This window comes from Mirounga angustirostris, unplaced genomic scaffold, assembly GCF_029215605.1.
Source record: "Mirounga angustirostris isolate CCGP_5_RB_7025 unplaced genomic scaffold, mMirAng1.0.hap1 SCAF_3, whole genome shotgun sequence".
In the NCBI taxonomy this organism is placed as follows: Eukaryota; Metazoa; Chordata; class Mammalia; order Carnivora; family Phocidae; genus Mirounga; species Mirounga angustirostris.
The window spans coordinates 171,940,908-171,957,003 of NW_026991711.1; the positions used below are offsets into that span (position 1 = coordinate 171,940,908).

The window sequence follows — 16,096 nt, forward strand, 5'->3', positions numbered from 1 at the left end:
GGGGGCCTACATAGTAAAGATGGAGATTCCTGATCTCCAGTGCACCTGCATCTCTGGGTCAAGCAGTGTGACATGTATACACAAGGACAGTAACTTAAGCCTGATATTATTCAAGTTTAATCTTCTGTATTTGGAAGATGTGTTTGTGTACAGAATTCTCACCAGAAAGTTTTTATAGCAAACTTTTAATGTCAGAAGTTTATTTTATTGGTAAAATATTAAATAATATACAGAATTAAAAACTGCACTTACACTTCTGAGAAGAAATAAATCTTGGACAAATTATATGCTTGTTCCTGAGATTCCCTAAATTTATTCCAGTAGCTGTGCACTCAGACAGTACAAACCTTTATAATATAATCCTTTTCACAAAGTATTACAAAGTTTCTGCAGCTTCTTTAGTTGTACACACATACAGACACACACTCACACATGCATATACAACACTCACACACGTATACATGGTACCCACATACATGCACAGAACATGTATGTGTGTGCATTAAAAACAAAGAAAATACAAGTCCCACATTTTAGTCTGCAGTGATAAAACTGTTTAGCAGAGGTCTCCAAATTGGTAATATAGCAGAGTGACTCGTCACACAGCTACAAAGACTGTTTCAGTATTTCCATAGTAAACCTCATTTTCTGAGGTATTGTATTTGAGCCTTAAAAAAACTACATTACACTGAGCAAACCTGACATACAAGGTCTGGAATTTTAATTTTACATATATATTTATATATATTTCTTTTTTAAACAATTTTTATTTTCCCAAATTATTAGTTTGAAAAAAAAATGAGGTTTACTGGTTTGACCTATTTTTTTTTCTTTTGCTTCTAAAACTCAAAATATCCTAGAAACTGTCAAGCAATTAGTTTTTAAAGTAGTCTAATTACCTTTGGTATTGTTAAAGAAAAAAATCTAAAATGGCCAAGACACATACTATACAAATGCAGTAACTGCCTTTAAAAGAAATGCCAAAGAAATGTTATCTTTTAACAAAACATGTATTTACATTACAGCAGTTTTACTACAGGGACACGGGTATAAAAAAAGAAAACCAGCATTCTACATATAAATATGTATGATACGAGAAAAATACTTCTTACTTAAATTTGTATGAAAACAGTGCTCCAAGTATTTCTTAAAAATTGTCTTCAGTAGGTGATCGGTGTTTAAAATTGAGCTAAGTGCTTTGCTTTTATTTTAAAGTTCATTTCCAAAAGAAGGAAAATGAAATAAAAAATATTTAAAACACTGGGCAAGGGTAAGAAGAAAATTCAGTCTTTAAGAACTGCAACTTTTTCAACTTCAGGACACATTTCTCTGGCAAAAGATTACCAGTTCCAGTGAAAATTTAGCCTAAATATAGATACCGTAAGATTAGACTAGTGTTTTCAACATTCTCTAATCTTTTGACGATGGAGTGTTTTTCTTTGCCTGTTGTGTCCTTTAACTAACATACCATGATTTTCAAGGGTTTCTTTTTGTCATTAACTAAAGAAAGAATAGGTCAGTTAAAAAAAAAAAATAACCATAGTTTTTAAGACTTCAAGGAAAGTATTGCACTTGTACAGAAAGAAAAGAAAAATATCTTTTGAACTAAATAGCAGAAGCAATCATTCTGGGATTGCAAATAACACATGGTCTAAAAGATCCAACTATTAAGAGCAGATATGAAGCCTGGAGAGCCCCCTCCAAACCTGGAATATTATTATAGTAATGTTAAAGCATTTTCTCCCAACTGGGAGACAGTTAAGACTTTTTGCTTTAGACTTTTAACATCTTTCTAAATTCTTGCAAAGAATTGTTTAATCTCTCATACATTTTAGAAGGAAAAACAAATCAGAACACAAAACCCAACTAAAAAGGAAGGCAAACATACCATATTATGACAACATAATCTCTGAAGTCCTACTTTAGGTACCCAATATTTGAAAGTGAAAGTAGCACAAGGGTTATATACCTTACTATGTTTAATCCAACTACTTCTCTTTTTAATATAAAACTACACTTGAGTATAAAAATATGTCAGCAAATTATACAGCCAACAAAAATCACACAAAAAATGTTAAGACTTAAGAGACTGATGAATCCGAAGAGTTGACCTAATCGTCACACTAGTAGGGGAAGGAGAGGCAGAGCTCTCCAGAGGCCGGACGACGACGCAGACAGGGGAGCAAAGAGGGGGTGGGGGAAGAGACAAAACTTAAGAGCTAACAAAGAACTTCGTTACACAGAAGGGGAAGTGATTTATGTTCAAAATCTGAGAGTGCTTGACAGTCAAAATGTTTTATCACAGTTTCAGAAATTGAACTACTTAAAAAAAACATACACAAAATAATAAAACAACAAGAACCCAAACCCAGAGTCCTTCCCTTGTTACAGTGTATTCATTTTTTAAAAATCCATTTCCAGTAAATTAAGTAGAATCCTGATAAGTGCATAGTAGGGGATTCAGTGACCTGCACCCGTCTGAGAAGCTTTTCTTACTGTGTGTCACTTGAGGTAATTTGAAGGGCCCAATTAACTGCAAACTGGCTTATCTGTACCTTTATGAAGTTATATGTTGTATTTTATGCGGCTTAGCAGAGGGCCTCTAAATTTTATATTTTATTCACAATAAAAAGGACATCTTAGAAAACTAGTCATTCACGTACCACTCTTTGTATGGGGTAAAGGTTAATTCACAACAAATTTATACAGAAAATATACAAATGCAATGTTATGGGAGAAAACCCCATAAACAGAATTAGGAACTTATTTCTAAGAGTGCATGTGAAAAATATCCACAAACTTACAGTACAGCAAGAGAAAACTAAAAAGCTAGAAATATAATGTTACATAAAAACCTTATGGAAATCCCAAAATTTTAGGTTTCTGCAATAAATGTAAAAATATTCAAGGTGTCATTATTTGGCCTAGCAATATACTATGATAAAAAGAAACACTAGCGTATCACAGCTTCTTGGTCATATGACATTTGCTTTGTATAACAAGCAGCTTGTTTTTTTTGTATTTGTTTTTGTTTTGTTTTTTTTTTAAAAGCTGTCATATCCTAACACATCCATTGCAAGTAATACACAATCATGGTAGGAAACCATTTGAGATTATGCTTTGGAGAATAGCAATGTGATATGACTGTTCAGTTTTGTTTTGTTCAAGGAGAATTACCTGCTTCTTTACATTATTCCATAAAACATTAACAGATTAGGAGACAGTGGTTCTCAGACTAGTACAACACTAGTCTATAAATTCCAAAATAATACTGTATTTTATTGACCAAAAATTCCACTAATAAAGCCTGTGTGATACTAGAACTTATTCTTCCTTAAAAACAAAACAAAAAACACATGCCATAATGCAATTCACAGCTGAAATTTCCCTCTATGCCATATTTTACCTACGTGATCTTGTAATGGTATTCAGAAATACTATCAAACTAATAAGATTAAAATCTGGTTTCAAAGTTTCCTTTTACTTTAAACAGATGAGCTGAAATTCTCTGTATTGGAAATTCCTCTAACAGTTTTGCCGTTAAGAACACGAAGATGTATTATATAGTACTCAAATTTAAGTGGTTTTTAAAAATACATAATAAAAGTGTTTGTAGAGCTACAGCAGCTAACCAACACTCTCTCAATGCATTTTAAAAAGGCACCAATATAAAGAAATTTTATAAGTATTTAATACGTTAAATTCAGGATCTTAAGATACCAGTTACTGTATATTTTAATTATTTTGCAGAAACTGGAGGTTTAAAAACATTTCTAAGATAACTCTCATATATACAAACTTCAATTTCACCCCTACTCTTTTTTTCTTTTGCGTTTGGGGATTTTTTTTTTTTTTTGTGATAATCGCATACAGATAGTACTTACTAAAACAATATATAAAATATAACTAAAGTTGACCACATATGTAACATATCCCTTTTTTGTAAAATGAACATTTCAAAGTAAAAAAAAGACAATAATGTAGCCAGTATCTCTTATAATCTAAGTTCTGTCTTGAAACTAGGGGCATGCAGATTTTTGTTTATATTTTTGCAGTCTTTTCTGTTCTTTTTCTACTTTACGGAATCATTTTGGAGATAGGATGAAATAACATTTGGAGAATAAAACATGATTTTCATCTAGATGCTTTCACTAATGTATATTTTGTCAAACCTTTATAACATAAAGACTTCATAGTTTTGTGAGGTGTAGAACCGATACACAATAACTATAAATAAAAACAACATCAAGCTCACTAAAATATTCTGGTCTTTCTCCATTTGCCAACAAGTAAAAGTTAATCATTTTTCTTTTCTGTATCTTCCTATTTAAAAGTTATTTGTGTTTCTTTCACTTTGGAAGTTATACCAAATCAGCTTACAGATCTTTTTGTTTGTTTTGATTTTTTCTGGAAATAGATTGTAAAGACCCAAGGTTTAATAGTTGAACTAGTCCTAAAGACACACTAATAACTTCTTTAATATTTGTTACTACAATCAGGTAAATTTCCTAAATTGCTCAGGTGTTAATTATAATTTTAATTCTTTGTGTGCTATTGCCACACGTGGTCACTAATTGCTCCTTCTCATGACTTTTCTTTAAGAGTGTGTACGTGTGTACAAACATACACTGTTGCACACCTACAATTGCTTGTACGTTTGTAGGAAAGACATTCCCTACTTTGTAGCCAAATCTAAATCCCGGTCTCTCATTTTCCCACTTTGCCCCACCAGAAAATTCTCAACGGAATGTTTTAACAACTTGAAATCTCTTCCAGTCTGCTTACTGGTCATTTTCACTGTTCTGAAAAGCCAGACGAGAATGGCTTTTGAAAAGTGATTGACCACAGTTAGCGAGAGGCAGCACACACCTCCAACAGGAACTGGACATAAATTTCTGGGCAAAATCAGGGCAAAGCCATGTGATGAATTTCTGAGTTTTTGCCAAACTAGGAAAGAGAGGCTAACCCATTTTCATGCCCCTCAAGTACTCTGTAATGTGAAATCTCACCTAAATAAACTGGGCATATAACTGTTACGTAAAACTTGATTTATTTGGTGTCTGACTCTCATTATTTTTAGGCCCTAACGACTCGCATATTTCCTTTTGTGAAGAAGGAGGCATGCAAATATAGCCATTCAGAGTTTCCCAGAAAGCACTGTGCCCACAAAATTTCTTTCTAACCTGCACATTTGAACGGACCTCGTCCTCATTTGTTCCTGCCACACCCTGAGCCATCTTTACCTCTTTCTGTTCCTCATATCGTGAAGCTAAGAAAGTACAAGTATACCCTTGTAGCAAATACACTCTCACAAATATTCAGTGCCTTCCATAAAATAGATTTCCAAAGAGATGGAATGAGAAACAGAGTGTACATTAGTACTGTCTTCAGGGGGGTACTATACAACTCTTTAGGTCCACCTAAAATTCAGCTTCATCCCAGGGCAGTTAGGTACATGATTGTTCATATACTGAAGAAAATTCCTAGATGATGCCAGCAGAGATCCACACACAGCCAAAGTGATGAACATATTATCTGCCATCCAAATGCTTCCTTAAATCGCAGTAAGACACAAAATCAGTAACCTTAAATTATTTACCTTCCTCCAAAAAGGAAAAAAATATATGAAATTCCAATTTTCTTGAGTGGTTAGGGTAGGGGCAGTAAGGGAGTCTCAAAAACATGCTTTACTTTTGGACATATTGTATGTTCACAATGTACCAAAGCATGCAGGGGGGAAAAAAGTTGACATTCTATTTAAAACATTTCATGTCTCTGTTTTGGTGCACTCTCTTTGATTTAAAGGAACAGTTTGGACATTTCTCCAAAAATAATTACAAGAGGGGCCAGTAAAGGAGAGCTGAGTTATAATCATTTTTGCCTAGCGCTAAGCTGTGTTAGTGCGTAGAAGTCGCTTAAATCAGCAGATGATAAATGAGAAAATGAGTAAAGAGCAGTATTGGGGCCAGGTTTGCTTCTCTGTCCATACATCTCTAATCTTGCTAGTTCTCACAGCATCTGTATGAAGAAACATAGTTTTGGCATCCTATTTAATGATTTTTTTTTAGAGCAGTTATCAGTTACTGCTTAACTGAATCAGTATTCAGAAATGGCTATTAGATATTCCAGTCATGGACAGGACTGTCCTCCCTCAACACAAGCAGCATGTTCTGCATCCAAGTGTGTCTCTCCCCTCCCCCCCAAAATGACTTGATCTCATCTGGTTCCTCCCCTCTAATGCTGTTGGACTGCAGAGAAAAAATAGCACCCTTATAAATGAAATAAAAAATTTGCACATGAAAAATGGAAACATATGCATGGATTAAAAGAAGAGAAAATTTTTACTAAGGGATTGAGATTCATTTCTGACAAGGACTTATAAATAGTTGAATGTTTTTAAGACAGAAAAATGTGCAGGACATGGTGACTTTCACTTGGAGGTTAGGTTACATTCTAGACTCCAAGTAGGGTAAAAATAAGCTTTGTTTTTTGTTTATCTGTAGTCTATTGTACAAGTTACAAAGAAGTTCCCTTTTCCATGCACCAAAAGTGGTAAATATTATTATTGAAGGAATACCCTAGTATAAATAGAATAAATAGCCCTAGTTCCATAACCTTATGGGGTTCAAGTTACCACATTCAGGTGGAATTAGTAATTGCTTTGAGATTTGGAAAGCAAAAACCTATAGCAAGATTTTTGTGATCTCCCACTCAAATAGTAAAAGATGATGGACTATAGATAGAACACTGGGTGGTCACAGCTTGAAAAAACCAGTGAAGAGAGACATACCAGAAAAGGGATTTCTGAGTGGGTCCCCCCCCCCCCGTTAGCCTAATTATATTTTTCTGCTGACTGGTTAACACTGATTAAATGCTGATAAAGTGACAATCGTAAGCATACTTTTAGAAACAAATACGCATACTATGCTGCCATCACATTATAACTTTAAAAGAAAACTTCCCAAACAAATTTATGAAAAGTAGAGGTCCTTTCTGGAAACTACTGACTGCCTCTTAGCCACTCTTAGACCATATGTTATTCTTAAAACTAGATAAAAATACTATTCATTAAAGGTGTTAAAAGTAAGGCTGCCAGGGTGTCTATAAAATGCCAGTCATCAAAACTATGGAAAACAGTGCTTAAGTTTAGAAAAATAAGATCATAGGACCTCAGATGTATTGTAGGTGTCCTTAACTACCTGTAGTTCAAAATTTTTGCTATATGGTACAGTGTATAACATACCGTATTATAAATTCCATTGGGGAAGTAAACATAGAACCCACAACAACTCATCCAAGGAGTTTATCACTGAAAGTAACAATGTGTTTGTGTTCCATGATCTCTAGAGGGGGAAAAAAAAACAATTTACATTTTGAAACAAAATTCTTCCTTGAAGAGTAAAATTACTTATACCACTTTAAACTGAGAAAGTTCTACCCAGAAAACTCTAAACTTTCCTGGCTTCAATCATAATCCTGAACATCAGTGGCAAATTAGAATCTGTCAGGTGAATCTATATGAATCAAGTGATTTTTTTCAAAGCATGATATACCTTATATTTATGCGTGGCAGAAATGGAACTGCTCTTAAATTCCCACAAAATAAACAAGCCAAGTTATCAAGAAACAATATCCCTTGTCCCTTCTCTCTTCTGTTTCTTCCTTATTGTAATTAGGCAGAGCAAATGACACTGCGTCCACAAAATAAGAATTAATGACAGTAATAATATTAAACAACTAAAAAAGGTATGTCAACATCTGAGGGAAGGTGGGATTGTAAGTGCAGTATTTCTTCATGTGCAGTTCGTTACTTCATAGGGGTCCCCTTTGGAATGAAAAAGCCTAATGGAATGTGTGCTCCCCTCGAACAATGTGTGATGAAAACTCGTAACGGTCCTGGCTTCTGTAGCCACAGATGTTGCATTCCAGTGGGTCCCGGTAGCCATGGCAACCCATGTGAATGGTGTACATGACATGGTCTAGGAAAAGGACTCGGCAGTGCTCACACTTGAAGGCCCTAATCTGTTCTCCTTCTCCATTGAAGACCTTGTAGATGTCCTTCAGAGAGCCCTTAGGAGCCTTGGTGGTATCCAAAGCCTTGACATCCTCCTTCATGTAAGCTGGGCTTTGTTTCCTCTTGGGATTTAAGGCAGGGTTTCCTTGGTAGGACTGGTGGTCATCATGGCTGCTTTCTGAGTCAGTAGAATCCAGGCAGCTATTGCTGGGCGAGGCCTCTCTTTCCTGGGGTCGACTCTTTGGTCTGATGAGAGAGAGAGGACCATCCATGTTGTTTTCGTGACTATCGGAGGTTTCCCTGCTAATGGGTCTTTCTATCCTATTTGGATGATAGACCTGAGAATAAGCTGAGCTTATAACTGGGGCCACCTCAGCGATTGTGCTTGGCGGGTGCTGCATCAGTGGGTGAAGGGCCTCAGCTCCAAGGTAGGTGATTGCATTGTTGATGGCTTGGTCCATCATATGAGACTGCATTAGCTCAGCCTCCTTCTCATATGTTAAGTTCATATCAAAGTGAATGTCTGGGTAGCTGAATCGCATGAGCTTTTCCCCTGAAAGGAGGCGGGCGAGAAAAGTAAAACAAAATACAACAAAATTAGTGATTGGATTAAAATATAAATGTACAAAGTTAATCGTCTCCATTTCCTATAATATGATAATCTTATTCTTTAGATCAAGCATTGGGGCTCTTTAATTCTGCTGAGACTCACAAATACTCTCAACCTGCAAAGAGGATTAGTAATAAGAATTTCACAAGCCATTTGCACTTGTTTTAATGCCATCATGAAAATGCATCTAGGCTGAAAGGTATGATTGACTGTATTATTTTCATTCTCAATTAAAATTTCCACTTGTCTACAGCTCAGTGACTATAGGCAAAAGAAGAAATACCAGGTGAAAATAAGTCAGAGACTATGCCTGTTTTGCATATTTTCGACATCAGTGACCAAGCCACAAAGATCACAAAAGCGAGAGTGATCTGCTTATAACCTCTGTCACCTCACTGTTATATAGGGTTAATTTGGTTGCTTTAATGGCTATATTAGAAAAAAAATTATAAAGCCAGTATATGTCACCCTGGAGAATTAAAAAAACATCACCATTAAAATATTGTTAAAAGATGTATTGTTTGGGGGTGTCTGGGTGGCTCAGTTGGTTAAGAGTCTGACTCCTGATTTCGGCTCAAGTCATGATCTCAGGGTCATGAGATGGAGCCCCAGGTAGGGCTCTGTGCTGGGCATGGAGCCTGCTTAAGATTCTCTCTCTCCCTCTCCCTCTGCCCCCTCCCCACCCACTTGTGTTTGAGTTCTCTGTCTCTCTCTCTCTCTCTCAAAAAAAAAAAAAAAGGCTGTATTGTTTGATAAATTGAATGAAATTTAGGACTGTTTAAATATAGGAGTCATTTCCAAAAGTAGTTTATTCATAAACTTGGAAAATACTATATTTTGTTGTTTTGCTTCTTGAAATGGAGAATTAATCATTTTTATACCACCCCTTCCTTATTCAGACATATGGGCAATGGTGCTGGTATGTACATCCATTGTTAATTTTCTATACTTTATCTTGATTGAAGGATTTCTGTAGTTTTCCCTTTAATATTTACTTCAACAAATTTATATTTTACTTCAGGATTAGCCATGAAAGAGTTCTGTGCATAAAGCAGGAGAAGTAATTTTAATTTTTCTCCTTTAAATATTGCCAGCTTTGGACAGCATATTTTATCTTTTTAAAATTCTGTCACTAAATGCGGTCTCCTACTAATTGCCTGGTTACTTTGACAGGTAAATCTCACAGATAAAGACTTCTTAAAAATATATGTGGACTTCTTATAAATGTTTAGTATGTTGTTATAGATGGATGCCTAATTTGTAATGTTGATGAAAAAACGTTGATCCACAGAACTGCATTCTGGAAAAGCACTTCAGGTTTGAAGAGAGGTCCCCAAAGTGAGATCAGGGTAATGATCAGAGTAATGAAGAAAAAAATGATGAGACCTTATCTCATGGCATTCAATTTAAGATATCACAATGTTAAGAATTTAAAAGTTGAGCTAGACAAACCTAATCTACATTCTCTAAGCTTACAGTTTACAGGGAGTGACAGCAATTTAGGGATCATTATTAATACAGTGTGATATATGCTATGAGGTCAAATAAAAGGAATATATAATTAGGGGAGTAAAGAAGACTTCTTGAAGAAGTGGCATCAGAGATATTTGATGATAAATACTAGCTAAGTAAAGGAATGTGGGAGTGGAGCAGCAGGTAGGAAGGCTCAGAGGCAAGAGGGCATGACTTGTTCAAGGGACTACTTACATTTCACTATATAGCTGAAAGTGGAAATAGATGAGAAAGATAGAAAAGATAATAAAAGGGCTCATTCAACAGCTAAGGAATTGGAATTTTATCCCAAGGGCAATAAGGATTAAAAGGGTTAAACAGGGATGTGACTTGATTAGGTATTTATTGAGATGGTTTAGGAAGTTATTGCCATAAAGATCATGGTGGCCTGAATTAGTACAGTGGCAGTGGAAATGGAGAAAACTGGATGGAATGGAGAGAAATTTAGAAAATATAGTTTCCAGGGCTTGGTGATTATAGACATGGTGATTATAGACATGGTGACATAGAACATGAGTAAGAGAAAGAAGTTAAACATGGAGCCCAAGTTTCTGGCCTAGGAGACTTAGTGGATAGCAATGAGATAGAAAAGATGATGAGTTCATGTTGGGAAAGACTGAGTAATAGTCATGGTCCAGTAACTACCAAAATATAGTCTCAAATTTTGGAGAGAGACCTCTACTTGAGATGTAGATATCTAAGTCGTGGTTGATAGAAACTGACTTCTGAAGCCGCAAGAATAGAAGATATAACCCAGGCACAGGTAAAGTGTGAAGAAGAGAAGGTCAAAAATAGAACCTGGAAGAACACCAAGATTTTTAATGCCTGCCCATGGATCAAGGCAAGTTGGATTCTTGCACTGGGCCCCATGTTTACAGAGTTTTTTGCTCCTCATGGAATAAGGAATGTATATAGCCAAGGGAATGTGCCTATCTGGAGATTACTCCCTAGACCATACTCTGGATACCCAGGACCCCAGAATTCCTTGCCCAAATGGCACTGAGCTTGCATCAAGGGTTAGCACAGTCCTCATCAAAGGGTCTATCCTCCTGAGTACCAATTTGTGATGCTGGTATTCACACACTTAGGCCTGAGGAGTGGCCAACACACTACTCTTTATGTGCTATGTGTGGGGTCTAAAATGTGTAGGCTGAAGTGTCTACATACATGGGCATGAGGCCCCTTTGGTACTGGACAGAACCAGAGGTAGGTCTAAGAGAGGCCTGGCTGCAGGTCAGGCAGTTCTGCTCATGCTATCAAGGTCTGGTGTGGAACTCTAAGGAATCTGAGGATTCTATATTTATTTGAACTCAATCTTCCAAGTTAGGAAGGTAGAACACAATAGTTTTCAGCTTGATTTAAAATATTAAAATATTTAGGCACACGAATGGAGGCCTCCATTAGTACTTTTGCTCCATTTGCATAGCTGTTAAGGGTAAATTCATAATGAAGATTGAGAAGGAGCAAAGAAGCTAGAAGAAATGCAAGAGAGATCAATGTCATGGACACCAAGGAAAGAAGTGTTTCAAAAGGAATTAATTATTCAAGAGTGGCAAATGCTCTCTAGGAGTTGTGTAAGATAGTCTAAAAAGGGTCCACTGCACCTGGCACTATGGAAGCTAGTGGTGACCTCAATGAGGAAGAAAGCCAGGTTGCATAGACTGGGGAATGAGTAGAAAGAAAGAAATTATGGAAAGCAAGCATAGGGAACTCTTTCAACAACTCCATTTTTTTAAGAGAAGGAAAAAGTAGGTAGTAGCTAGAAGGAGACTTGGGTTTAAGGGAAGATTTTTTTTTTTTTAATGATGAGAATTTATCATATTACATATGAAAAGGAAAATGCCAAGAGAGGGGAGAGGTTGAAAATGTAAGTGAGAAAAAGGAATAACAATGTAAGGTATTTGGGGGACTGGGATAGGAGAATTCCAGAGCACAAGAAGAGGAATTAACCTTAATTAGAAAGAGGGATACTTCTTTCATTCAAACAAAGAGGAAAAAAAGAAAGTATTCATATAAATAAACATAATCTTTATAAGATTAGTGCTATTATATTGAAATTATTTTGACTGATTTTATTCCCTGTAAACTGAGATATAATACCATCAAGGAGTGAGATACAATGTTTGTGGAGAATGAAGAAATGTTGAAATGGCTACAGGGCTGAGTAGGAGAGAGGACTGTTGAAGAATGGATTAAAGGAGGACTGCTACATACATTGATGGAACAACTGATATTGGAGATCACTTATTCATTAATTTATAGTGACAACAATTTGTAAGGCTGTGGGGTTTTCTCCACAAGTACTATCAGTCCTGTCGATATGAGAAAGATGCTCCTCTTTTCACTAGAGAGTGGAGTTTCACCAGGAGGAGGTGATAGAAAGGCAACAAAGTAAGAGAGTCAAGAATATTGTCAAGAGAGTGGTAAAAGTGATTAACCATGGAATCTAAGCTGGATAAGAAAAAGAAAGGAGGACACAAAAAGATACGCAGAAAGTTCAGGGATCATTGGTCTGGAAGACTTGATAAGGTCAAAGAATAGTATTTAACTGAGGAACATGGTAAAAAGGAATTTATAAAAAAAAAATCATAGAGACAGTGTGTGATTATTTTTTATATTTTACTAGAAAGGATAATCCAAATAAAAAATACCATTAAATTCCTAATAAAAATCTAATGTCATTTTATTTTTTTTTAGAAATTTTTAAAAATCAAAATGTAATTTAAAAAAATCTGTCCCTCTTTTCTAAGGAATGTGATCAAATCAAATTGAGACTAGTATCTCTAAGTCATAGGAAACAAAAATATTTCAAAGAACAGAACTAAATAGATTCAGAAGACATAAAGACATATTTTCCCAACAATACTAGTGTCTAGTTGGGATATAGGCATTTTAATGGACATCCATCAAATTGATCAATTTAAAAAATAGATGAGATGGCATTTAAAAAATATTTATAAAAAGAAAGAGAGAAAGCAGAGAGAAAAGTTACTTAGGGCCCAAGGCAGGCCTTTGAGTATTCTTGCAGGGGCTTTAAGTTGACCTAGGATCAACTGTGATCTCTTAGGGCTGTTCTCTAGCCTTTTTTCCAATGAGCTCTGTCAGTAACTCTCTCCAGCTTGTCTTAAAATGATATTTTGGTCATTAGTTAGTTCTTCAATTTTAGATTGGAAGGAAATCTTCTCTAAGTGATTACTGGAGTAAAAGAACTTTATTAGCCTTTCCTCCCTGAAATAACCAAAGAGAATATATTCTCCCATTCACCACTCAACACATAGCGGGATGTTCTGCAATCCTCTTTGACACTAGAATGTGTGAATCTATTTGAAAATCTTTCTCTTCTAATTTTTACCCTATATAAAGTCTGTAAGAATAGATATATTACATATATAATTAATGGCAATTCCTTATACAGAATCACTATTTTTAGACATTCTTAAAAAACTTGGATGCTTTTTGCATCCTTAGAGACACTTTATGACTTACAGTGTACAGAATGGTGCCAACTCTGTATTAAAGAATATCTAGGGGCGCCTGGGTGGCTCAGTCGTTAAGCATCTGCCTTCGGCTCAGGTCATGATCTCAGGGTCCTGGGATCGAGTCCCACATCGGGCTCCCTGCTCGGTGGGAAGCCTGCTTCTCCCTCTCCCACTCCCCTGCTTGTGTTCCCTCTCTCACTGTTTCTCTCTCTGTCAAATAAATAAATAAAATCTTTAAAAAAAAAAAAAAAAAAAAAAAAAAAAAGAATATCTAAGGGCTTGGAAATGAAAAAGAAAACTCTAAATACATCATATTTAATCTTTTTGTTTCAAAACCATAGGCCAGATGAAAACAAAGATCCACATATGAAAGATAGATCCAAATATGAAGGCTCTTGAATGTAGGTTGCTGCATTATTTTTCTAATGAAGAATTTGGGGGAAAAGATATCTCTTAATTCCAGATCAAATAGCAAAAGCATTAATACCATGTAAAGAAAAGAGTTTAAAGACCTGGCACTAATGGAAACTGGAAAACAGATTACAAAACTAGCTTATAGATGACACCATTTTCCTTAAGTATTTTCATTTTGTACATAAATGAACATTTTATTTTATATACTATACTTTCTATATAATTTCATTTTGAGATAGCAAATTTTATCAGTCTTTTTTTATTTCCTAGGCCCATATATCTAAGGGTGTGTGTGTTTAAGTGTGGTACCCATGGAAGAGCATAAAGTAGGAATGAATAATGGACAAAAGAGATGGGTATTTATCTCTTGAATTGAAATATACCATCTATGTCTCTAATACATGGGAACCTACTTCTGCTCGTTAAAACCACCTTTTAAGAAGTAAAATAATTTGTAATGCTTACCCACAAACTTTTGTGGAGTGGAGCTTTTACGTTTTCCCATATTCCCTGTGAGCTTCTCTATGACAGCAGGTCTCTCAAAAGGCACCAGAGAAATATTGTTGTCCATGATAGGCTCTTGTTCCTTACAATCTTCCATAGGAGGTACTATGCAAAACCATACAAAAAATGCAATCTGATAATTTCTTCAACATTTTAAAAGATACAAAGCTGGATGTGCCACCTTGATATGTGTTAAACATTAGTATGCTTGAATAAAAGTAGAAAGAATAATCTTTAGTGTTAAAGTACTCTAATTTTACACACACAAACACACACACACGATTTGTTTTTATCCAAGTCACTCTCAGATCAATGACATAAACTGTTGGTCACTATTGGTGGCAAACATGTTGATCTTGTTTCTCATCTTACTCCTCTGAAAGTGTTTTTAACATTGATTAGAATCAATATCACTTTTAGACTGCACTATTTTCAAGGCTTTTGGACTTTCTTTTTCTAAAACAATTTAAGTCAACTTGTTTTGCAGGAAAGCTTAAACAGACACACGGAATAACAGCATGATATTTAACCAGTTTTTTTTTCACCCGTGTATTTTCCTGTAGCAGATTTTCTACTGATGAGCGGAGTGAGCTGTTAACCCTATTGGCAGCCTTCATGAAGGAGTTCCAATTCTGAACATGTCTACACATAATAAACTGTGGCCGCTTTATGATTGCAATTTATTTTAAAAAGAGTTCTTCAGCAGGATAAAAAGTTCCATTTCATAACTGGCATATTTGCTCACTAAACTACTACTCTAATTCACTTGACATAAACTCTCCAAAGCTGCTCCCTCTTCATCCCATTTGTCTAAATTGCTGTGGGCTAACAGATTAGCTCAGAGATATTGACATTAGATATGGACATTCACAGTACAGACAAAGAACTTATCAAAGTTGTTTTTGAGTAAAAATAATGTCCAAGGATGTTTATGGATACGGTAACATCTGAGGCAGATGAGATCAATGACTGAAGCCAATGTTCACAGGAAAGACCATAACTTGTTCGTGATTATCACTGCTTTCTCTAAATTGTACCTGTGCCAGTCCTGTTTGGGAACCTAAAGGTTTCATATCTTAGGCTATCTTGTTCCGCATACACTGTAAAATGATGTATTCTGCTCCTTTCATTTGTAAAGGATAGTTCCACTGTGTGAAACACAATACATTCTCATTTATAAGGGCGGACACTAAAATAAAATGAGAAAGCAGGAGATGAAAGTTAAGAACATCCAGTGCACAATTCAGGTGACCTACTTAATAACCAATACAGGTTGCTGATTTTGAAGAAATGAAAAATGGCAACAGAAAAATGTTTTCCTAATTTGGACATGTTTAAAGAAATTGATATTCAATCTAAGTTTTGAGTTAACCTCGTCCTGTACAGTCCAGTGGATGGGCCAGAAAAATTTACTTTTCAATGTCTATAAGATATGGCTACGATTGACAAGAGATGCCGTAATCACTGGATTTTAATTTGGAAGGAAGTTAGGAGTTTCAGAAACAAGGAAACAGGTCATTTTCTATAGCAATATATTCCATGATATCATCAAGTGGAAAAATA

General features: G+C 35.4%; 1 protein-coding gene across 6 annotated transcripts in view; it reads right to left on the minus strand.

The window, feature by feature from the left end:
* Positions 1-216: 216 nt before the first annotated feature.
* The window catches only part of IKZF2 (IKAROS family zinc finger 2), a 156,192-nt gene continuing 140,312 nt past the window's right edge, over positions 217-16,096 (minus strand). For all 6 annotated transcript variants that reach the window (XM_064587009.1, XM_064587008.1, XM_045868071.3 and 3 more), the window contains 2 exons: positions 14,495-14,638; positions 217-8,567 (listed from right to left, as the gene is read on the minus strand). In XM_064587009.1, the coding sequence (XP_064443079.1) occupies positions 7,843-8,567; positions 14,495-14,638 (869 nt within the window). In that variant the 3' untranslated portion in view covers positions 217-7,842. The remainder of the gene's footprint in view (positions 8,568-14,494; positions 14,639-16,096) is intronic.